This window comes from Brienomyrus brachyistius, chromosome 1 (assembly GCF_023856365.1).
Source record: "Brienomyrus brachyistius isolate T26 chromosome 1, BBRACH_0.4, whole genome shotgun sequence".
In the NCBI taxonomy this organism is placed as follows: Eukaryota; Metazoa; Chordata; class Actinopteri; order Osteoglossiformes; family Mormyridae; genus Brienomyrus; species Brienomyrus brachyistius.
The window spans coordinates 54,956,439-54,983,329 of NC_064533.1; the positions used below are offsets into that span (position 1 = coordinate 54,956,439).

Genomic DNA, 26,891 nt, shown 5'->3' on the forward strand with positions numbered 1-26,891 from the left:
GATGACAATGTTTAAATTGCATCAGACCAGTGATGAGAGCTCTAATCCAATTTGGCAAAAAGGTTCTAGATTTATTATTGGACCATTGCTAGGAAACAGGATGTTTGCTTGTTGGTTTGTTCGGTTGCTTTCTTGTTGCTTTGATTTGGTTGCTTGCCTATTTTCTTATTTGCTTGTTTGTTTGCCTGGTTGGTTGGCATGTATCGCTTTGTCCAGAAGGGTACAATGATTCATGGAAATGTAGTTTGAGAACCTGCTGATGCAGGTTATCTGTCCATATTCAGCATCACCTTACCCCATTCCGCCTTCACTGTCCCCCAGCTAGGGCCCATTTTGATGACATCACAGTCCCTAACACAGCCTTCCCATAAAGTCCAGGGGGGTGTTTATCCTACCCTGTCCTAGCCACGCTACAGCCCGTTCTGGCTATTTGCATATCAAGGGAGGTGCCTCTCCATCCATTGGCCAATCTGAGAAGGTAAATCACAAGATGAAAAGCACAGACTCACATGTAACAGGCCTGGGGTGCGCCCACATATGCACAAACAATATAACAGCGCAGAGTCTCTGCTTCAACAGCAGGAGCTCAGACCCAAACGGCTGTGCGGCGCATGGTCACAGGCAACAGACTGAGGCTGAGTTACCCAGTTCCGAGTCAGAGAGTCGGTGAGTCCCTCTTCCAGCTTCCTGTTTCATGTGTTTTATCGGATTTGTCCTGATGACAAGCCAGCCTTTGAGAAGGATTTCAGTGACTCTATCGGCAAGACCAGAATAAATCGCAGTGCAGAGCCACACCATTGCTGCTCTGCCTACCGGCACGTAACGCAGGCGTGGACATGGTAGGCGGCTCATTAATCGCGGCACGTTCCTCTGAGCAGCAACGCTCTCAACTCGTTAAATCGCTGCCTCTTCATAAAGCTCAGCTTCGATCTCCGCTGAATTTTTTAAACACTGTTTGTTGTTGTTTTTTACCCTTTTGAGCATTCGAAATTCAGTAGTTATAATTACTCCCGAATAAACTTTAACAAAGGAAAGGAACGCTGATGATGAATATAGAAACAGTCCCCGTAGAGATGCAAACCACAGAGAGCAATTTGGTAACATAGGAAAGGAGCCATGGAACTATCTAGAAGTCTGAGCAACGATGCACACAAGCAAATCTGGTTTGTAAAAAGTCAGTGAAGTGGCTGCTTGAACTATATGGAACCAAAAGAGTTCTGACAATAAAAATAAAACCATGCCATGTCAATGATCCGCTGAGGTGGGAAGGGGGCTATCAGTAAAATTTGTCATGGGGGGCTGGTGGTGAAATCAGCCTGTGTATTGGCCAATAGTATAATATATATAAAACAAAAATGTTTTTATGTAAAGTGTGTGTATATATATATATAGACCTAGTGCCTGTGCTTGGATACAACCCTAGAGACAGAGAAGTCACAGACAGAGTGATGTCACAGAGTGATGTTATGGGCATCTATAGGTGTCCTCTGTGTGCCTGTGAGCTGGAGCGGCAGGGAACACAATAGGAAGTGCACAAGGAGCAAAACAATCCTTCATTAACCTGAAACTGAAATACAGACATATTAGCCTGCAGATTGTTCTGTCAGACCTTTGTTACCGTGGGCACATATGTACAGTATGTATGGCAATTGTCCTTCAGGAATCTATTTAAAGGCTACAGAATCAAATTACTTTTAAAATATTTATGACACCTCTAACTATTATTATTATTTTTATTATTATCAGAGCAAGTAGTCACTGTTTGGCTGCTGATTACTGCTGTCCAAATTTAAAGTGGGTTTGTCTACATGTGGGTGTATGAAGATGTACCGCTGAAAAGCCTGGGAATTACAAACACGATTTTCTCTGCTTTTCTATAGACTTGTCTAGAACAGAGTGTCCCTCCCGTCTGCCTGACGACTGAGCATCAGCTGCCTGGCCTCATCCCCCCGCCAGTCCTCACCAGCTCTCCCTCCCTCTCTCCTGTCTCCCCCACGCCCCAGCAACCATCAGTGGAGCCCTACACCACCATGAACACCTGTCAGGGCATGAGAGGCTTCCCCAGGAGCCACCGGCCTCCCCCATCGCAGACAGTCTTGTACATGACTTTCGGTGAGTATGTCTCCATAGGCTCTGGCGTTCCGGGCATCTGGCTTATCCATGTCACCTTCTGCTCTGACTCTGTGCGTGAAGGGCAGAATGCGAGGCAGTCTCAGGCCCCAGAAATGAAAGCAGAGCAGCCTGATCCTAATGACCCATCCATGTGGTGACTGACAGCACGACTGACAACACAGACACACCTCACTCCCGGCACAAACCTCAGACAGCCCCATAATCCAGGTGCTCAGCACCTGTTTATGAACTTGACAGCGGGGTGGTGGTTGTGCATTAAGGGGAATCGCTCTCAGAGTCTGTCACGTTGGTGTTGGACCTCTCCTTAAAGGTACATCATACATAATTACTCAAAGGACAGAACATTATTGTGCAGCTTCTGTGGTAACAACAGCAGTATAAGAGAGAGCCACTAGAATATCATAGTGATACTGTATTTGTCTAGATACTAGGTAACAGGTAATAGGTAACAGATAACTGGAATGGTATTAGGGACAGTGCTGGCCACATGACTTCACTCACAAGGGACATTCCTCTCAGAATAAGCCGTCAATCACTGTGACAGTACGGTTTTTCCCTCTGTCACTGTAGTTATCCCCTCATTCTTCCTGTCACTCTTCTCTGCTGCTGTTTTTATCCCCAGTGTGATGCATGGCACCCAGGGCTGACCTCTCTTACAGGTCCTGTTAAGGGAAAAATGAGGCTCCTCCCCGCGTCCCCCACCCCACCCCCGCTGTAACGTCTACCTGCAGCTCATCAGGTTGTAGGTGATTAAGCAGCACTAATTAATTCAGCTCTCAGTCACCAGGGCTCCCCGCTAAATAGCAAGCGGTAATTTGCCTTGGATGTTAAACACGCTCGTGCAGAGAGACACCTCCTGTTATTCCGGAAAGACGCACAACCACCACAAAAACAAGTAGTACACAAATAATTAACATATAACAAACAAATAATCGCAACAGCAAGGATTACAGGTGTATTAATTATGATACGAATGCCATGCGCTATGGATTGGGGGTCAAAGCAACTTTGGGGACATGGAGGACAGAGACGCTGCAGCAGATTAGGGGATGAGAGAGACAGAGACACCCAGCTTAGGGGACATGAGGGACAGAGAAGCTCAGTTTATGGGATGAGAGGGACAGACTCCCGGCTTAGGAGATGTGAGGGACAGAGACAGTTAGCTTAGGGGACGTGATGGATACAGACGCTGGTGTGGCTTATGGATCATGAGGGACAGAGACAGTTGGCTTAGGGGACGTGATGGACAGAGACATCTGGGGCAACTTTTAGAGGATATGAGGGATACAGAAGCCTGCGTGACTTATGGTACGTGAGGGACAGAGACATCAGGTTAGCTTAAGGGACGTGAAGGATACAGATGCTGGTGTGGCTTATGGATCATGAGGGACAGAGACATCTGGGGCAGCTTATAGAGGATATGAGGGATACAGATGCCGGCACGGCTTAGGGAACATGAGGGACAGAGACATCAGGCCAATTTAGGTGATATAACTGACTGAGACACCATTTTTCTTATGTGAGGACTTATATGAATTACGATGAATTGCGAATCGGTTAAAAATCGATGTAAATGTTTGACGATTTAAACCGGCTGATGTGGAAAATGAATCGCTACTTTAGCAGTACTTCACGGTAATTTATTTAACAGAAAAATTGGTGTAATACTACATTTGATTTCAAAATGTCAGTTCGACATCAGATGTCACTGCGTAATCACGTCGACGTCGTACATTTGGTTCGTTTTGACCGAATGCGAGATGGCGAGTTGAAATTGAGGACGCACCGCCTGATCTTAAATCGGCGGTGTGGCAGCATTTTAGCTTTCCGATAATCACAAACAAAAACGGCGAGAAAAGCACACACACGACAAAAACTGTGCGCAAACATAGTAAAAAACTAATAACATACACAAATAGCACAACGAACATGCTTCAGCATGTCCACCGGCACCACAGTGTGTTCAATACACCACCGCCAAAGCGAAGATTATTAAAAGGGCAAACCACGCTAAAAAGCTGCACATGCAAGCCTTAGTTTTTTTGGTAACGCTTTATATTAAGTGCACCTTCATAATGCATTCATTATGCATTTATAGAACATTCAGTGCACCTTTACAATGCATTCATAGAACATTCATAAGCAGCATGCAAGTACACTTCATTATCCTAACATCCCTTAACAGCTTTAATATACATTTATAACAAATATTTCATGATTATACAATTATAATGTTTGTTTTTATTATATAATGTTTGTTATTACTATATAATGTTTGCTATTAATTTACATTACAGCTGTTAAGGGATGTTAGGATGTTGAGGTATACAGTACATGCATGTTGTTTATGAATGATTCTTGAATACTTAATGAATACATTATAATGGGATATTGAACATTTTATGAATGCAATATAAAAGCATTATGAAGGTGCTGTTAATGTAAAGCATTACCATTTATTTATTAGATTTTTTTTGTACTTATTTTGATTTGGGATTTTATTCAATTTCAGTTGCACTGTTAAGAGGACACATTTTGCACAGTTTAGAAAGATAAAGGAATATTTTTTGAATAAATTTGTCTGCAGTTCATTCTGTTAAAAAATCGTATCGTGAACTCATATCGAATCGTGTGTTGAGTTACATATTATATACCATATATAGTAATGGGCCAGTTTAACTTGACCTACTTTGTCCAAACCTCCCAGGCAGATCGACTATTGTTGCTGGTCAAAAGACCTTGGATTTTAGTGCCTTTCTCCCAGAAGGACCAAGCCTGTACTTTCCCATTAATCTGGTCCCTTTATTTCTGCAATTAATTGATAATGGATTGGTATACTTGTCATTTGAACTGCTGAATTTAACTGCATCCAGGTGTTGGTCATCATGCCCCCTGGTGATGACTGCTGGGCTTTATGCTGGGCTGTTTGCCTAGCAGTCTGGCAGACAAACACCTGTCCACCAGCTACTGCATCATGGACTGTGAGTGCTCAGGTTCGATTGAACCTGGTAATGCATCTGAATTATTTCTCCTGTAAGGGCTTCTGTGTAAAGATAAGATTCAAAGGTTTGTCAGGAATGTAGTATGCAGGTAGCAAAGCTTTTAGACGAAGACATGATCCGTGAGGCTTAGAAGATGAAACCCTAGTAAGATTCCAGATCGTGTGTCCTTCCAGACCCAGTAGAAATCTGTGTGTTCAGATCTTTTGATCTATCTATCTTTTCTCATAGGAAAATTAAGTTTCATCTTAGTGTTATTGGATAATGATGGAAAAAGGCACAGTTTAATTATTTGCTCATAGCAGTTTGCTACCAGACAAATTCGCTCGGCAATTTTGACGTAATTTTTGTCATAGGCATCGACTCAAAAATTATTACAACATAGAGGCTCCATTCAGTGATGCAAGGGAACCTCGATCGTTCATTGGCCAGGGGAAAAGGAGCAGAAAGTCAGAAAGTAGTCAGAGCAAAGATTGTGTATAAACCCCTTTTCTACCTTCTATGATCAGAATTATTATTATTATTATGGCTAGTGCATTTTAAATAAGGCAGGACTGACAAAGTCTGCAAATTTTTGTATGACTCCTCACTATAGGAATATAAAGACTCCCAGATGGTTACAAATTAAAATAAAATGCAGCTGTACTGCAGTGTCATGCCTTACATCATATACATGTACGTTTTTGCATTATTGTTGTTATACTTTAGATTTTTTAGTTTTTATATTTATAGTCCTTGTTTAGTTTTATTTTATTTTCATTTTTTTATTTCAATTTATTGAAATGCTTTTGTTGATGCATTGTAAGTAAATATTGAATGGTTAGTCATAGCAAAATTCTTATTTACTTTTATAACATCCATACCACACCTCAAAAACATCACTTTTAAGAGCACCTTTGCTGTACAGCCCCACCCCAGGCCTCACATCAAAGTACACATATTTCGGATCACTACTGTTCCAGCAATGTTTTGCGTGCGTGTAGTAAAAACCAGAGGTGAGATTATGTGCATAAACTTCTATTCGTAAAGCAAAAAGCTTCTAATTAGAAATCTTACAAGAATGGAACACATTATGGGTTGTTTTTAATTACCCATATACCTAGCGACTGTAAGGATTGAAAGGCACATCTGAAGTAAGCAGCTGTAGAAATATAATTACCCATAATAACTCCAAATGGGAGATGTTGGTAAAATAACGTAAAGTGGGCAGATTCACACTGTTGATTTTGGAGGTCATTGTGCTCTTTTTTGCCCTTAATTCAAAATTAGAGACTTGTAGCTAATTACACAATGAAATCAGTGTTAAAATGAAAGTAACTTAAGTGAAACATGCTGCTGATTATCCAGGTTGATTCCCATTAGGGGTAATTCTCCCCTATATGCCCCAAGGTCCCAACCACAATCAGATGGTATCATGTTCCTGTCAGTGAGCAGCTGATGGTTCAGGACCTGCGTTCTGTGTTCAAGAACCACAACTGGATGGAAATGGAGCGTGGGAGGTTCAGTGGATATTAAACTGCAAATCCTTGGGGTTTTGAACTGCTGAATTTAACTGCATCCAGGTGTTGGTCATCCCCCTGCCCCCTGGTGATGACTGCTGGGCTTTATGCTGGGCTGTTTGCCTGGCAGTCTGGCAGACAAACACCTGTCCACCAGCTCCCTACGGGAATAGGGATGGGAATATCTGTTTTCAGGTGGCCCACTCCACACTCAGGAGAGACATGCATAGGGCTGTCTGCTGTCACCATGGCGACCCAGTCATGCCTTTTGAACTCTGGTCTAAGGCAGATGTAGAGAAACAGCAAAAAACGGGAGGTTGGGAAAGCTGGAAACAGTGATCATGCCGGCAAGGCTTAGAAACCACGTCACCCACTGTGGCAAAAACAGGGACTTGCAGTGTGTTTAGACAGAGGACCACATCTACCTGCATTTGTGGCACTGAATGGCCACAGTTCGCTGGACCCCTGTCTCACGCATCTCTGCGGCACTCCATGGACCTGCCACCTCCCACTTCGTTCCCAGCTTCCCCATTTGAGGAGGGACCGGGTCTGTTTATATTGTGGCAGATGACCGCTTTGCATGAAAGTGTGAGATGTTCCTACTAAGCTGTCAGCCAGAGATACTGAACAAAATTATCATCACTACTGCTCTAGATGTAGCTAATGGCTCTGCGAGGCACTGGAGTCAAACACCAGGTAATTTCATTTCTGCGTAAACAAAGACCTTTATCCCAATTATTAAAAGAGGAATGAACAGTCATCGTGTGTGGAAAAAAACACTTATTTCCTCTTAACAAACCGCAATTAAGCCCCCAAGATACATCACAGAACTCTTTTCTCTCGTTGAAAATAACCTTTTGCCTTCAATTATTTTCTGTAGCTTTTGTCTAATATGATTCATGATTGTTCTGCTTTAAACCTATACAGGGGACCAGAAATAATTGATTGTCTGCATGAAAAGGGGATGTCATGCTTCAAACGGCACTCATTTAAAAACTGCCTGAGGGAAGGTTGTTTTTTGTTTTTAAGGCCTTCAATTCTGTATGTCACTGAATTTACTGGCAGAGTCCCTATAGAGTCTGCGTCATTTTGTAGGCTCATGCTGATGCCACCATCGACGTTGTGTTCCCTCTGTTTATATACCTGTCTGTCACTCGCGCCTCTGCCCAGTGGCCCCACCACTGTCTATATCACCATAGTCTGCCGGCCCTCAGTTAATGGGCCGTCCAATCATAAAGCCAATTATGGGACAGGTGGGACCAGCAGCAGGCCACCCCTATCCAGAACACAGTCGCAATCTTCGGCTAGCATAAGTGGCTTGTGTGTTTATTACACAAACTATTAAATGCACCCCATGCCCAACACTTTTATGGTAAAATCTATAGTTGCTTACTTTTTGAGATGAATGATATTGCAGTATAGCAGCTCGATGACTGTGAGTGTCAGAATTATTTTACCCAGGATCATTTTTGTCAGTGTTGGGATGTCATGTGCATCGTTTTAGCACTTTTAATGTGTGGCAGACTTTGAACAGACGACCCATCACTCTGGGAAGCTGGCCATTGCTCTGGAAAGCCAGTCATGACTGCAGGATGTTTGGGATTGGAATGCTGCAGCACTCTCTCTTTTCAGAGTGAAGCCACCAGCTCCAAAGGCCCTGGGTACGAAAAGCCATTATCCCAAATGCTGAGCATGGCTCTGAAATGTTAAGCCCACCTGGCAGGGCTGGCGATCTGAGGTTGAGTGGCATGGTCTTCTAGTTGGGCCCAGTCACCATGTCATGGGAGCAGTGAGCAGTGAAAGCCCCTGGCATCTCAGAGGGGGAGCATGGCAAATGCTGAGAACGTGGCCATGACAGGACCATGTGAGTTCCCTTTCATAGACTGAGGGTCCATCGGAGGTGACAGACAACAGAATCAGCAACACAGACTGTCAGCCAGACTATGGGGCTTCCAATCTGTGCCCAGCTCTCGAATTGGAAAGGCAGATGTGTCGACAGTGAGAGCTTTATGCCCTCATCACCGATTGGATAGGTGATTGGATAGGTGATTGGATAGCTGTGCCGCAGAATCCCTATTAGTCAGCAAGGCAGTGAGGCTGACGGGTGAAGAAAAAAGAGGAGAGGGGAGGAGATGTGTCATCTCTGCTGAGGGGGATGGGGAGGGGGGGCTTACAACACTGACATTCAGGGTACATAATAACACTTATTGGACACTTCACACCCTGGCATCTCTGAAGCAACAAACAAACTTTTGCTGATCCGTTTTCAAAGTGCCTCATCATTCCTGTCATTACAGCTTTCTGAGCCATTAATGCCTGCACTCTGGCATTCTGGGCCCAGGTCAGATATCACACCATCCCAATGAGATTCTTCTATTTTCATACATCAAAGGTTATTAACTACAACAACAACAATAATAATAATAATAAAACATATTATTTTACCATTCAAATACAAGATCATATGACATTAGAAATGAGAGAACCCAGTTGCACTACCTTTCATGTCCCCTTAAAAGCAACCATGTGTAGCTCAGTCTGGGGTCTGTAATTACTTTAGATAAGGGGAGCAAAGAGTAGGACTCGAAGGGAACATAGCTGATTCCTCCCATGGCCCAGCAAGTCACTGTGGGGAAAAAACACAAGTGTAGCTCCACTTGTGATAATGTGCTATTCCAATGTTCATCCCATCCATTTCTGTATCTCCGAAAGAACAAAACTGTAAGATAATCAAAACCTGCAAAACAGTTTCTAAAACTTCATATTATCTCACCCATGGACTTGGGTGCATTAAAGTGCTTAATAGCTGTTCATTAAAAGTGGCCGCAGTGAGACACACGCAGCTTTGAGGAGGTCACCCTTACATTTGGCTCCAGTAAAACTGTTCTGTTCAGCACAATGCTCTGGTGTTTCTGCTGATGCAGAGCTGGAATCTGCTTACTTTTCCTCCACTTACAGTGAATTGTGGGACTTTACGTCTATAACTTTAGTACCTGCACCTGTCCTGATTAGCACTGAATTCTCCAGTGATCGGTTCCCGCTACTCGTGTCACCTTCTTCACCTCTCGTCCTGTCCCAGTTTTTAAGCCCTGTCCCCCTAAAAGTCTGAGGTACACTTGGTGTTCACCCTGCTCCTCATCTCTTCTCAGTGTAAAGTGCCCCCATCATGCCACAGAGTTAATTACACGTCAAAATGACGTGGGGAAGATGCTGATTAGAATCGCAGAAGAGCATTAATTTACCAGGCTGAGTTTTGCCCAGTTCAAGTGCCTGTCAAGGGCAGATCTTTAGGGATGTTGAAATCTCAGCAGATTCGGAGGCAAGTAAAATTTGTTCTGGAGGAACTATTCATCCGTTATGGCGAGGGAGATGGCGGCATACAGACGGGCTCAGGCAGTCAGCAGTATGGAGCGAGAGCCTGTGATTTCCTCAGGTTGTATTTCTGCTCACGATAAACATTCACCATTGCAAGATGACAAAAAACAGGTCTGCACTGCAAAATGGCACGAGTGCAGATCTCACACAAACATTCATTCCTTCTGACTAATCTCCCACCCAAAATCAGATGCTAACCCCCAACCCCCACGCATGCCTGACACCCGGGAGATGCAGACGGTGCTAAACTCACACCCTACATTAAACCTCATGTAGTATTTCTGATATGTGGAATGGCCGACCAGATCAGCTGGACGCACACAGACATGTTTATTGTTACAAAGCGCTAACTATTTCAATGAATGAAGAACACAGTTTAATTTAACAAGATAACAACAACCAAGGCCCAGCGTTGGTCAGGGGGTGACATACATTTGCCTCAGGACAGGCAGTCAATAAGCTTCATGTTTTTTCTTGTTACCTAAAATGGCCATTTTATTGTTTGTGTTTGCAGTTTTTGTGGTGTGAATCCCTCCCTCCCTCCATATCCCTTTATTCCTGTATGGAAAAGCCCATAAAAACATCCATCTCTGCCTTTTCTGGGGAGGCTGATTCCTTCGAGTAATTCCTCTCCCTTCTTAAAGGGACGGCACTCCGAGATGCAACTCTGTTCGCTTTCCCCGATCCAGCCGCCGTTACCTACCTCTCCGCTTCACATGTCCTGCTCTCCACAGATCCTGCTTCGCTCATACATCCTTTCTGGCTGCCCAGCCAGCGGGTGATAAATAAAAAATCTAATGTAAGAAATGAAAGAATTCAGAGCAAAATTTCCAAGAATCTGTAACAAACAGGGAATCGCTTCCCAGAACACGTTCGTAAATAATGGAGAAATGCTAGGAAAACCAGTGGAATCGCATCCTATGCAGAACGTGGTGTCTGCCTTATGATCACACACCCCAGGAAAGGCATTCGGGAGAGGGGAGGTCAAGCCTCACACAGCACTCAGTGTTTCATCTACCTTTACTGCTGCCCTAAACACAGCTCCAGGATATGACCCCACACCATATCCAAAGGCCAAGGTTCAGAACACATATGGAAACCCTGTGGGCCATTTTTCAAGGCGAACTAAACAGATTTAAGTCACAGGAGGGATTCCTCCATACATAACTAGCTGTTGGAACTGTTGAGCTTGTTTGCTTTCAGTAAATATTATCTTGTCATTTTAAAAATGTAGGTTGACTGAATTTTACTGATCTGCGGGGAATTTCCATGTATAGTGAAGATTTAATTTGCTGAAATCTCTGAGATTACTGTCAAGGTAAAAGCTGTTTCTGCCTGGAATGTCCTGCAGAATTCCACTGTGTGACCTTACTCTACTGAAAGAGAACAGCTTTAATGTGAAGACTGACACACTCATTAAGGCAGGGAGCTCCTTGCTGGCCACGGGGCAGAAACATTGTGAGCCCATGAAAATGTACCTGGGCCCTGTGGAGTCATTAGCCAATCAAGAGGGATACTGATGGTGGGGCCATACAGAGACACGGAACACTCTGGAAAATGCTGATCTGCTCTGGCTTTTATTTGAGCTGATTCACACGTCATCCAGCGGGATTGCTTCCTGTTTTTTTTTTCACAGTAGTACAACAGCAGGACAAATTAATCGAAAACAAACTGCATGTTAATGCACTGAAGTTCTGAATGGGATCCTGCCATAATACCTTTGAGGGCAGTGTATTATAGGAAATTACTCACTGACCTACCTAATCATAAGTTTGGCCCACTTGGGGGTCACACATATGACTCTCTAAGATTCAGCTACTTGTTATTCAGTTAATTGGTAATTGTTAGTCTTAATGCCTTTTTGGCAATTCATTTTAAAAAGACCCTAATATATAAATACCCCTCCAGCAAGTATCTTTGACACAGTAAATAACAAACAGCCGGCGTCCATCCAGTGCTGTCAACCAGTCATTCCAAAAGGTCCATTTCAACCCTGCTTAGGCAACCTAAGATTTTTAAACGTCATTATCTTTACTTGGAGATTTCAGAATGTGTAGGAATGAAGCCTGGTTTTTGCAGTGTTACTGCCAGGATTCTGACTGATTCTTCTTCATAACTTCTCAATTGTATAAATGAAATGCCAACTTCTAACAGCTAATGGGCTGTTGCCCATGTCTGGGAGATACTCTGCACAATTATGGCCATATATTACCCCTCCTAAATATGCCACCTCCTTCTGCATAGCCTGCTGTTTGCCCCCAAGGGTTAGGGCAGACTAGGGCAGCAGTCCAGCATGCTCCAAACTGACTCTGGAGTTTCACTTCTCATGTTTTTGGTCATGGGCCAAATGGTCATTTTTAAATCGGGGCAGCAGTAAATTATTCTTCGCTGCTGATTTTACTTAGGGCATTGACATGGGCATTGAGTGCAGCCCACACGCAACCCCCCACTCCCAACCTGACACACCAGTATCACCTGCAGCCAGACAAAGTGCGGAGCAGGCCTGTGTGTTTAATTTAAAATGATATGACTGAGGTTTCTGTGACCAGCATGGTTTTCTACACAGGCCTGTCCAGGTGACCCTCTGACTGTACTGTCAGGCTGATTCTCCACTGTAAGCCCCCAGGAAAGAGTTCTGATCCATCTCGGAGGCTACTGGACAGGGCCGGGACCGGGGAACATGTGCTAGAGGAGGCTAGGGCATTGAAAAAGGCAGATGGAGGTATACAAATGGAGCCATTAATCAGAGGCCTGTGTCTGGATGGGGGGGTGGTAATGAGGCTGGGGAGAGGCACAGCACCATGGTGCCACACTCAGTCTCAATTAGGGCCCCCCCCAAGACCCCCCAACCCAGAGATTTAATACGCCTGTGAACTCTCTGTCTGCCCCAGCCCCCGCCCCACCCAAGTCTCGTTATTCTGGCATGCTCCATAATGAGCATGAGTTTGCCGCTGCTTAACTGATGCTGATTAATGAAACGTTAACGATGGCCTAACATCTAGGTGTTACAGATAATTAAGCATCAATGAGCTTCCATTTATGGTGTGGCTGGTGGATCATGCCGCACTTCTCCACAACGGCCTCAAGGAGGCGAGAGCCGTTCACTCGCGCTCCTCACAAGAGGAAATGACATGCTTTTACCCAAGGCCACCCTGTCCTTCAGAAAGAGTCCAGGCACATGGGGCAGATGTTCCACTGCAATAATTCATGAACACCTTCACCTCAATCACGCCCTTTAATTAGCACGTCTTCCGCTATTGATGGATACAGAGGGCTCTATAAATTCATCCAGCAGCTGTCTGGCCCAATGCACCTCCATCAAAATGTCTCTGTAAGAACAAGCAACAAAGCCCGCATGCTTGATGAAATACATAAACTTTTCCTAACGGTCTACCGTGTTCTCAAGGGCTGCTGAAAAGTTTCACAGCCTTGGAGAGAGTGAGGAAAAGCATACATACAGATGGGATTTTCATCGAGGACTGTACCTTACGTGGGCTTGGATATGTAAACGTTCTTCGTAAGCAGGTGCCGGTGTGGACTATGAACCTGTCATCATTGGAGGTCGGTAAGAACAGGCTGACACCATGCAAAGAACCCAAATCCAAGTGGGATGGCCCTTCCAACTGCAAGAGCATGGATGTGACTGTAATGCAAAAAACAGTAATTTAACATGAACCCAAGCTAGAGGTGTTTCATGACTTTTTTTTTGCGAATATATTTTTATTGCTTTAAGACAATAACACTCAACACAAAACACTACAATGCTTCATACGAAAGAAGTAAACCAGTATATGAGCAGTAGTGAAAAAGAGAAGAAAAAGAACAATTAAATGATAAAAAGTAAATTAAAAAAAAAATTAAATAAGAGGGGGGCACAACAAAAACACAATGTCTTATGCATGACTGAGACACAAGGCTTATACAAAAAGAATTATAGTACTGAACTTTTGAAGAAAGTTCTAGCAGCTGACAAGTTGTTGATTGTTCTTGGAGTAGCCTTATGTAATTCTGCTATAGCACGTTCAAGAATCAAAATATCCAAAGTATAGTAATGTCACACCGTTCACAGGTTAATATCAGGCCATCAGTAAAACCCTCTTCTGTTGTGAGTTAAAGAGTAAGTCAGAGTCGTCTGCTAATAGAAGTAATCTTGGACATAAAGGAATATTAGCCATTAAACATTCTGAAAGAATTTTAACCACATGTTCCCAAAAAACAGCAATGCTCTTCATGGAGTTATGTAGACCCTATGGACAAAATTATATTGTATTAACTGGTGAGCCAGACATTTTGAAGAAGAGAAAATATTCTTCCAGATGGTTTCCCATTCAAGTTCCATACCACGTGCAACAAATTCCTGAAACTGAAACAACACCTATGGAAGGAGATCTAAGTTTAATAAATAAATCATACAGATAAGACACCAAACCCCTGGTTAATATCTATTTTTGTAGATGTTCAAGAAGGGGATGATTATCCAAATGGCCACTTCAAGCTTCACCCAAGCACCCCGCTTCAGTGCCTGCATGTTCTTCCAGCTTTAGAGAGCAGGAGGGAATTGGTAGTCTGTCAACCTGAGTTTGCCTAATTGCGCCATCAGAGGCCATTGCAGAGTCAGTCAGCCAACATGCGAGATGCAGAGTGCAGTAGCTGTGACGCATTAATGGGGGGGAAAGATGCAGAAAAACAGCCTTGTTTCAATCTAATGGGGCTGTAATGGGGCCCCAAAAACTATCCATGGGGTTTTTATGCCTCAGAGATTTGAAGGAATTTTAAGTTACCTTATGCTTCTGCTTGTCTTACACGCCTCCAAAGTGCAGTTTCGTTCTATAATTTACTTCTAAAATGGGCAGTAGGGTTCATTAAGCACAGGGCCGCAATGGTGCCATAATCTTCATCAGAAATGCAAGATTGGGCAGCATGGCCTTGCAGGCCAGTTTCACTGCGGTGTGGTGCGTCTGACCGCTGCCGTCTGCCACAGGGATCGTGAGCGCCGTCTTGTTCATGGTGCTGTCCCTGGCACTGACCCTGATGAGGTTCTTCTTCCGGCACAACGGCATCCACAACCTCGAAGAGCTCAGAGCCACCGAAAAGGTCATCGCAAGCCGGAGGGGAGAGTTCGCCAGGCAGGGGGTGGTAGATGAAACCAAACAGGAATTCTTCATCTGATAGGGGAACACTACTGAAAGACCAGCAAGAACCTACTCCAAGGGCTGATGGCAGATGGCCAGTCTAGTGTTCCAGGTAAATGGTAAACCTTACCCATTACTACTTAATAACTCCCTTTGTCTTTCTTTATTGCTATATTGGGTAACACTACTTAAAGCCATATTTTTTGCAATTTATAAACACATTCATAACAAATCATTTTGAATTCATAAAGCATTATATTCATGGCTAGAAATGTTCATCACAACTCATAACACATTATACACATGTGTATTACACATTATGACTACCTTATGAAACTCTCATGTATAATATATTATAGATACCTTTACAATGCAGTCTCAAGCTCATACTGACCATTATAATTATAAAGGTATCTATAGTATGCATTATACATGAGCGCTTCATAAGGAAGTCATAAGGCATAATAAACATGGCTATAATGCGTTATGCCTTTTTATATTCATAGCCATGTTTATAATGTTTTATGAATGCATTATAATGCATTATGAATTTGTTTATAAATGACTAAAAATGTGTCCTTAAGTAGAGTGTTTCTAACTGAGGCACCTTCCTGTTCCTAAAGTTTTTATTGGCTTTATAGGTTCATATATGATTAATATGCTATTTTAACATGTATGTCATTGGTACTTTATTTCTGAAAACAGACATGTTATTTTTACCGTTAAATATTAACTGGCATAATTCTGTCTGTTCTGTCACATTTATTTTGTTGCATTTATCGGGAAGATGATAGACAATGACAGTAAAATAATAGCCATCTTTATCGTCATCTTTATGGAAGTTGAAAATGATAAAACGAGGTGTGGCCTTTAATGTGCTTTGTGACCCATCAGCTTCTATAGAATCACGAAAGCACTAAAGCCTGCTGACCTGCATACACCCCCCCCCCCACCCCCCCAGCCAATGATGTGTTGGAGATCATAGAGGGGGTGTCAATCACATGTTCCTGTTCTCTTTTCTGCTAGCTTCGTCATAGCATCCTTAAGGCTGGGGGGAGGGGGGTTTGGACATGTAGCCAGTTGCTACAATTAGTTTGTACCCCCCTCCAAATTTATAACATATTACTATTTCTATCAACCCCCCACCCCACCAAAATTAATACCTGGCTACACACCTGTGTATTGATCACTTAGAGATCTTGCTGTATGAATTGTATACTATTTATTACTTTTCATGTATTATTTTGAAATGTCCAGTTTTTAATGGCTATTGTAAAATAAATCAGTGTTTGTCATTTGTCCCTTCAAAAACTGTACTTCCTCTGATAAAGTATTGTAGATGTACCCATGAAGAATGCCCTTCCAACCGCTTTTTTTATTTAAAAAATAAAACCTTTATATGTGTAAAAGAACCTTTAATACATATTATGGCTTTCACCTTAAAAATACTGAGATGAATACGATAAGTGTATAAAGAGAGAAAACATGAGATGAGGCTGGAATGTTTGACATCACATCCTAGCACCTCAGCAGAGGAGTGAACAGAACACAACTGAGATGCATCACCTGTCAGGACAGGCATATTCTCGGATACCAGGACCAGTCTTGTATAAAGTACCTGAAAGTCACACTTAAGTATAACTACAGATACCCTCCCAAAAATTTACTTTGATAAAAGTTCAAGTCACCAACTAGAATTCCATTGAAGTAAAAGTCTTAAAGTATCTACAGTATCATTCACTGTACTTAAGTATTACAAGTAATCTATAACTAACTGTACTTGAGTAATGACAGTACAAGTGCAAGTAAATGTTAAGAACAGAATGTTGTCTAAACTTTTAATAGTAAAATGTTTGCTCAGCATTTTAAAGCATGGAAAAGAAAAAAATTGCCTACGTTACACAATTCAAAAACAGGGTTTTAAAAACCTAAACAGGAGTAGACTATTGTTAAAAAAGAAATGCTGGTTAATGTTAACCTATTTTAAAGCCATTTCTGAAAACACAAGTCATTGTTTTTCCTATTACCAGCATGGGGTTCATTATCTCAGCCAGAACACCCTGTTTTCCAGCTTAAATAAATTTCAATGTTCACTGCTCAAAAGTCCAAGTTAATATTAGTGATTCAAATGCCCTAACCAGTCTATCACCAAGAGAAGAAAACATTCACCTAACATCAGACACAAAGCTCACCCCAAGCTTTTATCCAGGCTAATCGTGATAACTGAAGTTAATTCACTGGTGTTTACCATTAATTTAGCTTTCCTCGATGTGCTTCTTTAGATTGGACAGGGAGCTTTTAAAAGGCAAAATTTCGATGTCTGTAGGCAGGCACAAGAGGTATTTCATCTGATAGGACGATTCTTTCTCACCCATGTAAGACAACATTGTGTATATAAGTATGGCTATGGGTGCTGCTCATCTTCTACTCCGTCATTTGTAGCCGACGCTGCTTCCTCTATTTCTTCCTCCATGACTGCTTGTGGGATGGCTGCTCAGTGCTCACATCGACAAATAACCGACAGGTTGAGTGTGGAGTGACGCGTGTGCATGTTGTGTTACGTGATTCATAGAACAATGACAGGTCAGCTTCCTCAAGCTTTTGTTGCAGTCAACTAAATTAAGAGCGGCAGAGAAAACACCAAATCTAATTAGATTTTTGCAATGAGTAACGACATTCCGCACTGAAAATGTATCGAAGTAAAAGTATGCAGTTAAATTAGAAAATGTAGTGAAGTAAAAGTGAAAGTTGACAAAATAAAAAAAATACTCAAGTAAAGTATAGATACTTCCCAAAACAAACTTGAGTACAGTAGTGAAGTATTATTACTTCGTTACTATACAACACTGACCAGGACCAACAGGCATATTACTGGGCAGCCAGCATGGCCTGGCATAGCTGAAGGACCCCAGAAGGACCCCAGAAGGACCCCCCTACTACCTAGGGAGTAGGGGGCGGTGTCCGAATTCAGGAGTTGCACCTAAGGCTGCAGACGTCTCAGCAGTGCAACAAGCCTGCCCCATTTCAAAGGCTCCTTCAAATGCAATCTAGATAATTTACTCCTTTTGCCAAGTTGCAAAGAATCCATCTGATGGATCCTTTGCAGCCCAGCATATCCCAGTATTCTTTTAGGTAATAGATAAAGTGGGTGTGTCCCGGCTAGGCAACAGAAGCTTTGTGACTCAAGGGTAAGGGCTGGAACAGCTGGTGACAGCCAGACCATCCCATTTGACAACATTTAGACCTTCAAAGAACGTAGCCTACAAAGGTTATGGTTTTATAAACCATGTCCTTCAAAGGATGCATCCCCTGAATTTGGACACAGCCAGTGTGAATAGCCAGCCCCGAAGACATCTGAGCATAAGGTGTAGAAGAACTGCCTGAAGAACCCTTTTTGTAAAATATTAATTATAAGTGCAGTGGTTATTATTCTGAAGTCATAAATGTTTAAATTATTGTCATGAGATTCTACAACCTAAAAGCAAATGAAAAATCACTTTAGACCTCAAAAAGCTATTTCAGCTATTACAATGGAGTAAAATAAATGTACACATTTGACATTTTCTGTCCAGTACAGTGGCTGAACCATTAATATCATAAGTTAAAGTGAGGAAATCATCCTGATATTGCTATTTGGATAGGGCTGTCGTGAACTGAGGAGGCAGTCAGCTTCCCTTTTTATGTAACCAAAGCATTAAGATGAAACAGAAATTACTCAGAAATGTAAATCATTCTTCAAATGAAACTATCTTCCCCTAATTTATTACAAACAAAAACAGGGACCTTATTTTAGCAGCTGAAAACAGCTGCTAATTAGAAGCGAATTGGGTCCCATTGAGGGACAAGCTCTTCAAAAAAAAACAAGAAACAAAATCCAACAAGTTTCAAAGGAATCAGTGTCATGGCTAAAGACTCCTGGGGGCTAAGGCCCTCTGACAGAATCTTCTACAGCTTTAGCTATGAAACACAATCCATAAACATCAGCCTGCGTCATATTTCCGGTTATAAAGTTCTCCAGAACTTTTTTCATGTGCCCAAAATAACTGTTTCCCCAAACAAGAAGTAGGGAGCTTGAAAAAGCCAGTAAAGGGCTGAAGACAGTGGGTCTTCTGATTCCATCACTAACTCCTAGGTCTCCATTCTGACAATATATTAGAAACATTAGGCAAGGTGATCCACATGGCACCTCACACCTCTGAGACCGGGGTTCGAGTCTCCGCCTGGGTCACATGTGTGTGAAGTTTGCATGATCTCCCCATGTCATCGTGGGGTTTCCTCCGGGTACTCCGGTTTCCCCCCACAGTCCAAAAACATGCTGAGGCTAATTGGAGTTACTAAATTGCCTGTAGGTGTGCATGTGTGAGTGCATAGTGTGTGAGTGTGCCCTGCGATGGGCTGGCCCCCCATTCTGGGTTATTCCCTGCCTCGTGCCCATTGCTTCCGGGGTAGGCTCTGGACCCCCCGCAACCCAGTAGGTAAGCGGTTTGGAAAATGGATGGATGGATGGATCCACATGGCCACAAACACCGGGGTCTTTCAGAACATTCAGAACATAACAGATGAGCTAATTACATTGTGCAGTGAAACCATGGAAAACAGGAGGAAGTCAAACGAGGAGCCTGCCCTGTTCAGTTTAATGCTTGTTAGTGTTCATATCTCTCAGCATCACAGAGAACAAAACAGAGCCAGTTGACCAGAACAGAAAGTTGTCCCTGATGTGAATAATGACTATGAGGCAGACTTCAGACTGACTTTGGATTAAATAAAAGCAGGGCAGAGGGACATTTTCAGACGACAATACTCTCACGCCAAGCAAATGGCATTCACAGGCACTCACACACTTCATGCAGTACATTGCTGCTCAATGTTTTTGCAGCTGCTTTGCAATGAACCTCAAGGCAGTTTCACAATAAGGAAAGACGTTTTCTTTTCTGATTTAGTCATAGTCCAAGGTTGTTTTACAAATGTGCACTGCATCTATGGCCAGCCATAAGACTAGAAAGGAAAATGGTAAAGGTTTTGACTAAATTACAAATACTATCAGTCTGTAACAAGCAGGCAAACAGCCTGAACGTGACTTGAGTCAAAATGTGAAAATTGCACTTAAATGTGTTAAGGAGGAAAATCTTGATTTTACATCAAGCTAAAAAGTGAAGGCTGATGCTGGGGAAAGGTGAAACAGTGAGGGGTGGTTTGTTTGGTTGAGTGCATTGTGGGGGCAGGGGGGAAAGAGGTAAAAGGTTCGGGGTTCATCCCATTTGTAGAATCTCTATTGCTGGAGAGCTGGCAACATCCGCGGAAGAACGTGACCCAATGCAGATGTGAGAAATGTGTTTACCTTAATTACAGCATAATGTAGGGTAAGCAAGGTCTCACGTCAACGAGCCAGACAGCGAGAGGCGGAATGCCTGCAGAATGGGAGCACCTGGAGCTCTGAGTATGGCTGGGAATGCTGCGACCTGGAAAAGCTCTGTCACATTGTGCCGTGCTCTCCTCAGCCCTCAAGAAAAACAACCCAAGCCCATATAAACAGTGTGAATGAGGTTCCCTATACTGCACACTTGCTTAAGGAATGTGTTCAAGTTCCATGAATCTGACACAGCTGCAGAAGGAACAGTCATGAGACATTGCACTATGCCCTTTTCACGTTGAGCACTGCATATTAACTGTAATTCTGTTGGAGTAGAGGGAGAGAATAGAGAACGTGACATGAGACTTAAAAGACAGGGGTGCTCTTTCCAATTAGGGGTGATTGTCACTGGAGATTCCATCTCTGGGCTCACTTACAATTCAAAAGAAATGATTGAACAATGGAAATGAGCTCTCAGTCTCACATTATCTCAGCTGAAGATGGAAATAATTCATGGCTCTCAAAATTCAATTCATACCACAGAACAGTTGTTTAAATTACAATAAACTGCTTTATCTGTGGCCCTTGGGCATAGAAGAGAAATTCAACATCTCACATGCATTTCTTCAATCCACAGGTATTCTGTTAGATGCTAGTGTCAGAGATTCAAGGACCACATCTTTTAGGGGACCTACATTTCAGTCCCATGGGATGGCTGCATGATGTTCTGAAAAGCTGGAAGAACACCTCAAGAGACCAAAAGCCCAAAAAAGTCCTGTCCCTACAGTACTGTGCAAAAGTCTTAGGCAGTCCAAAGGAATATTTAAAGCTGTTTATCTGGGCAACAAGTGTACAAAAAACACAATTTAACATTAGAACATGTGCAAATTAAGAGTAACACAATAAAAACTAGTAATAATTTCTTCTGTTTTATAAAAAGTTACTGATATCTAGTTGGATGGTTAGATGAACACCGCTTCAGTTCCCAAACTTCTCCTCAAGGGCACCTCAGCCGTTCCATGATTTTGTTAAATTTTACAGACAGTTGAATTAAATAATTAAATATACTGGTTTAGAAAGTCAGTGACAGATTGACTAGCTGTATGAGGTGTGCTAGTGGCCAAGTCAAAAAATACATGGATGCACTGGACGGTCGCTGCAAATATTAGGATGATTTTAGCAGACGTTCTGAAATGGCTAAACTGACACACACACAGGCATAATATCGTAGTTTTACACCAACATGAGGATAATCTAAACATCATTTTCTTTGCCTTCCTTAAACTTTTGCACAGTACTGTATATTCTGTGGAAATGTCTTGATTCATAATGTGTTCAGTGACCCTCTGATTTTCATGAAACAGTATTATATCATTTTGGTGTGCAATTAAACAAAAAAACCATAATGCTCATTATTATTATGAATCAACAATTAAGAATAAACTCACAATTCTTATTATTTTTTGGTTCTATGTCTCCAGTGGAGTTTTAGGATCATTTCCTCCTCACCTTCTTTCCATGTAGCAGTCACTCCTGTGCCATACCCTTACCCAACGCCCACTCGCCAGCCCAGCTTCCGGCCGCTGTGTCAGCAGTCCTGCGGTGGGCCTCTCTGGCCACGCCATTGTTTCGCAAGCCGATGCCACACATATTTCGTATATTTTTAGACACCCTCACGGCTGTCCTCCCATAGGCTGATGTGATGAAATCCAGAGCCGAATTGCCTGGGTTATAGATATGTGTGTCAGTCCCTCCTACATTTCCTTCACTGGTGAGGAAAGAAGAACGTGATGATCGACAGGACAGATGGAAAGGGACCAGCATTCTGGGACAGGCAGGGACACGCAGCTAATTTGCATGACAATGGCGACGTCTGAAAAGCCACCTCAAGCAAGGGGAGTTCATCACAGCTCCCCAAAAGGCAACGGGGAAAGACAGCTGGTCATGACTGACTCACTTAACAGCACGTTTCTAAATCCTATAGGACATATAACAAGGGAAACCTCATTAACACTTTATTAAAAGAATGACACCAGCTGTTTGTTAATTTCATAGAGAAAGTGAGCAGTAAAGGTCTCAGTTATAACTAGAGAGCCCTTACAATTGACGTGTACTCTAATGTAAAGTCAAAATGTCAAGGACATGATTATCTCACCTGCCCTTGGCTTTTACACACAACGGCTCTGTTTAACGAAATGTGCTGGTTACTCAAATAAGGAGAGCAGCAAACCTTCAAGTGTGTTATAACATGAAGTGAAGAGGGAAACGCCTTCAGTGGACCGGTAACAAGGTTTACACCCTTTCATGAAGTGATTGATGGCCTAAATGACTCTTCGTGAACCATTTGTTATATTTTCTGACACCACTAGATGGTGCTCTCTGTTAAAAACAAGGCCTCAAAGAATGCCCCGATGCAAAACAAGAGCACCATCTAGTGGAATCAGCAAATGGTTCATGAAGCATTGTTTTGGCCATCACTATATGAGGGCCAATTTAATCTCAGAGATGCAGGAACAAATCTCATCTAATGAAGGCTGTGTTATTTATATATTAAGGTTTATTTTCTTTGATCTGGAGCAGACTTCAGAATCTTAAGGGACCGATGTGAATGGTTTGCTAGTCTGTGACATGCAGAGAAAGGCGCATTTGTGTCACGAACCAGCCTGTAGAAGCTCTCTCAACTTCATGCACTTCACATCTCTTTGGCCATGCCCCCCAGGGAACCCCCACACCGGGATTGCACCCAGTCAGGGAAACCCTGCTCAGCCTGTGCCCCAGGCTTCCTGGTGATTCCTATTAGTGGCCCACCCCTGCCCAGCTGTTGTTTTATCACTTCTAATTAGGCTGCCTATTTTAGTTTCTGTGACGTGTCATTTGGACTTGAGATCTTAGTTTCTGAGAGTATGTGTGCATAGTCTGATATCTGTTTTCTGCTTCCTGATTCTGTTCTGTTACTAGATTCGGAGTTTGCCATGACCTGTTCTGATTGTTGTTTGCGCCTTGCCTAACACTTCTCTGTCTCCCCAATCTTCAATTTGCCTTACAATTTGGACTCGGTCCACCTGTGCTGTCTTTACCTGGATCATACGACCCTGATTCCAATTAAAGCCTTAGTCTCCTTTTCCTGCATCTGAGTCTTCATTTTACCCACTGTCCATCAGAACTTGTAAATCAAATTTAAACCAGCAAATGTATAGTGTGGGGGGTCATAACTTCATTGTGAAAAAGAGGAGGGAGGGGTGCAGGAGTGAAACGTGACAATCAAAAAGAAGAGTGCACAGATTAAACACGCGGAGCCATTTCTCACCCGTGTCAGAATAGTACAAGGCATCCAGCCTGAGCGATATGAATTAGGCAGGGGGTTAGACGCGTCTTATCGCATCAGCCAATAGTGTTCAGCGCTTTAATGAGGAGGAAAAACACACATAGCTCAATCCTTCAGTGAGTCTTTTATGATTTGGAGAGTAAAGAAAAGCAAATGAACTCTGGGTTACACCACAGGAACAAAACCAGCTTTGAGTGCAAGAAATTTAGAATTGCAGCCAGAATTCTCTATTTTTACATTCTGCTTCTGTCATGTTTTTTAATTTCCGCTCAGTTTATGTGCAAGGATTCTATGTCTAGGCAGCTGTTTGTTAATTCCGCAACCCTCTGCTGAGAAATACTCCAATTTTCACAAAAAGATTCAGAATGGGAGGATATTAGCATGCAGTCGGATTCTGTGTTTATGTAAGAAAAACAGATAATTAAACCCTTCCTCAACCGCAGTACACACAGTGCAGAGACCAAACAGCAAATCATCTTTCCAGAAAACATGCAGGGAGCTTCCTGTGTGCAGCTACAGTGGCTGCAGTGTGAAAAGTGACCGGCTGACCCCCCATAATGAAGACACCCTGCCCACTGTCACTTCAGCACTTCTTGGGGGCTATTCCCATCACGGTCTGCCTCGGAGCCCACGTCTTGCCCGCTCAGCACTTCTCGCCCAATTCCTGTGGGCATCACTTTAGATTTGCCTGTCGGATGGCGCAATGCCCCGGCATGAGGCCACTTCTCTGATAACAGCACCGGCACGGCTCACCATCCTTGACGATGGACATCACATCTTTCTGTGCATTGACTTCAGGTATTTCATGCCCACAATGCCCTCAAAAGCACACCTGGTGTAAAGCGTGCATGCTTAAAATAAGGTGATGGGGCATTGTGGGTCCCCCTGCTGAACGGGCAGCACCACAGGAGTTTTAAAAATAACTGCATGTAACATCCAAGCTGACCAGCATCTTATCTCATCCATAATATAAGACCCACAATGCACCAGAGAGGAAACTCGAGAGAGTGGGGAAACTCACACAAATGCTGTAGGAGGGGGGATTAATCGGCACCTTTGTTATCCTTTTAAAAGCTTAAGTAGGCCTTATCCCACTGCCGCTGTGTGTGCTGAATACGTCGGACTGAGCTGTTATTCATGTCGTTGTTACCCTCACGCGGAAAGGTGGCATAATCTCCATTAGCAAGTGAAGCTAATTGATATTAAGCTCCACACTTGTCAAATGACTAAATAGATGAACACCTCGGTGAGGAGGTAGAGGACAAGATGATCAGCACAATGCCGGCTGAAATACGTCTGCTCATTAGCATAGACAATGTGGATGCCATCATGGCTGACCTAGCAAATGAGGCTCAGTCCGGTATTACTGTGACATTATTGCTACGTGTGTGTGGCACACCACCCATAGTCTGACACCCTAAGATACACAAAACAGGAGCGGAAAATTCTCCACTAGCTTCAGGAAGACAAACTATAATTGGTCTGAGGAGAATATTAACAAAACTGCCAATGTTAGGGATCAATTGCTTGGGTGCCACGTACAAAAAAATAACAACCTAATGAGTCTCTGATGGCCTAAAAGTGGGGATTTTACTGCTGCCAGCAGTGGCATTTTTGTTATGTGTATTAAATGGCAGGACTCAAACCCGCCACCTGTAAGTTCCCATCTTTAACCATTTCCTAACCCCTGTCCTACCTTGTAAGCCTGCTCTGTGGTCGCATGCAGCATTTTTGGGGGCCTTTACTGGCCTGTGAGCTACCAGGAGCCTTATTTCCTAAGTCTTATTCTTCTATACCAGGGTCATCAACCTGCAGCCTGTGAGCCACCTGCGAGTCTTTGATCACAAGGTTGTGGCTTTTCTCGGAAAGACAGACACATTTATATTTTCATGTCTTAACATATTATGATAATACTTTCATAAAGATAAATTATTTATTTATGGGATAATGTTATTATCTTTAATTCAGATATTTCCTTGGCAATACAGTGGTGGTCAAAATTATTAGAATACCTGACAAATCTGAAAATATTGACCTTTTTTTGTCTCCAAAACATGATTTCATTTCATAATGTTCATGAAATATGCAGATGGTTGCGTTGAGTACAACAAATATCAGATAAAGTGAGTCCTACTGTTTTCATACACTTTTAACTTTAATATTTGGTGTGTCCACCTTTTGCAGCAATTACAGCAGCACATCTCTCTGGCATAGTGTCAATATATTTCCTGAGAAATTCAACACTAATGTTATTCCATGCCTTTTGCAACTCAAACCAAAAGCTTTCTATTGAATGTACAATAGATCTGTCCAGTTTATTTTCCAACACGCCCCAAATTTGCTTGATGGGGTTGAGGTCTGGACTTTGAGGGGGCCAGTCCATCATTTTCAATGTTCCAGCAGACTCTTTCTGTCACAGGTAGTTCCGGAAATAGTTAGGAGAATGTTTAGGGTCATTTTCAGGCCCAACAAGACAACTCCATGCCACACCAGAATGTTGTGGTATACTTTATTATCCATGATGCCATCAATTTTCACTGTCACCTGTTCCTGAGGCTGAAATGCCACCCCACACCGTAATACTACCCCCTCCGTGTTTAACTGTTGGCAAGAGCCACTCCTTTTTATATCTCTCCCCCTTCCTCCGTCGAACAAACACTCTTCCCTTGTTGCCGAACTGTTCAAACTTGGGCTCATCAGTCCACAGCACTTTATACCAATCTTCCTTTGTCCATTTCTTGTGTTCTTTTGCAAATTTCAGGCGTTTCACTATATTGTTCTCTCTCAAAAATGGTTTCTTTGCTGTTATTCTGCCAACAAGTCCTTCTTCTCCCAGTCAGAGAGCGCACAGTTCTTGAGAACACTGATGCACCATTAGTCATTGTGGTGTTGATCTGAGGTCTTTCTTCTGTCCTTAAGACTGAGAATTTTGAGATGCTTCACTTGTCTGTTTGAAAGTTTCTTTTTCCTACCTCTTCCCTTTCGGTTCTAGTGTGAATTGGTGGCATCATGGCGAATTGTACTTTACAGTGCTTGGACTGCATCTCATGTCCTTGGCTATGCGGCGGTAACTGCAGC

General features: G+C 42.8%; 2 protein-coding genes across 3 annotated transcripts in view; one reads left to right on the top strand and one right to left on the bottom strand.

The window, feature by feature from the left end:
• The window catches only part of LOC125723039 (signal transducer and activator of transcription 4-like), a 340,474-nt gene that overhangs the window by 125,214 nt on the left and 188,369 nt on the right, over positions 1 to 26,891 (bottom strand). The window lies entirely within an intron of this gene.
• Positions 594 to 15,417, top strand: LOC125724043 (glycophorin-C-like). The gene is made up of 3 exons (XM_049001006.1): positions 594 to 666; positions 1,881 to 2,112; positions 14,988 to 15,417. Exons 2-3 carry the CDS (start codon positions 2,031 to 2,033, stop codon positions 15,173 to 15,175), a joined length of 270 nt encoding a protein of 89 aa, XP_048856963.1. The 5' UTR covers positions 594 to 666; positions 1,881 to 2,030; the 3' UTR covers positions 15,176 to 15,417.

Coding starts and splice junctions, on each gene's coding strand:
- LOC125724043 (XM_049001006.1), top strand. CDS start 2,031: ATGAACACCTGTCAGGGCATGAGAGGCTTCCCCAGGAGCCACCGGCCT. Junction 2,113..14,987: donor AGTCTTGTACATGACTTTCG/GTGAGTATGTCT, acceptor CGTCTGCCACAG/GGATCGTGAGCGCCGTCTTG.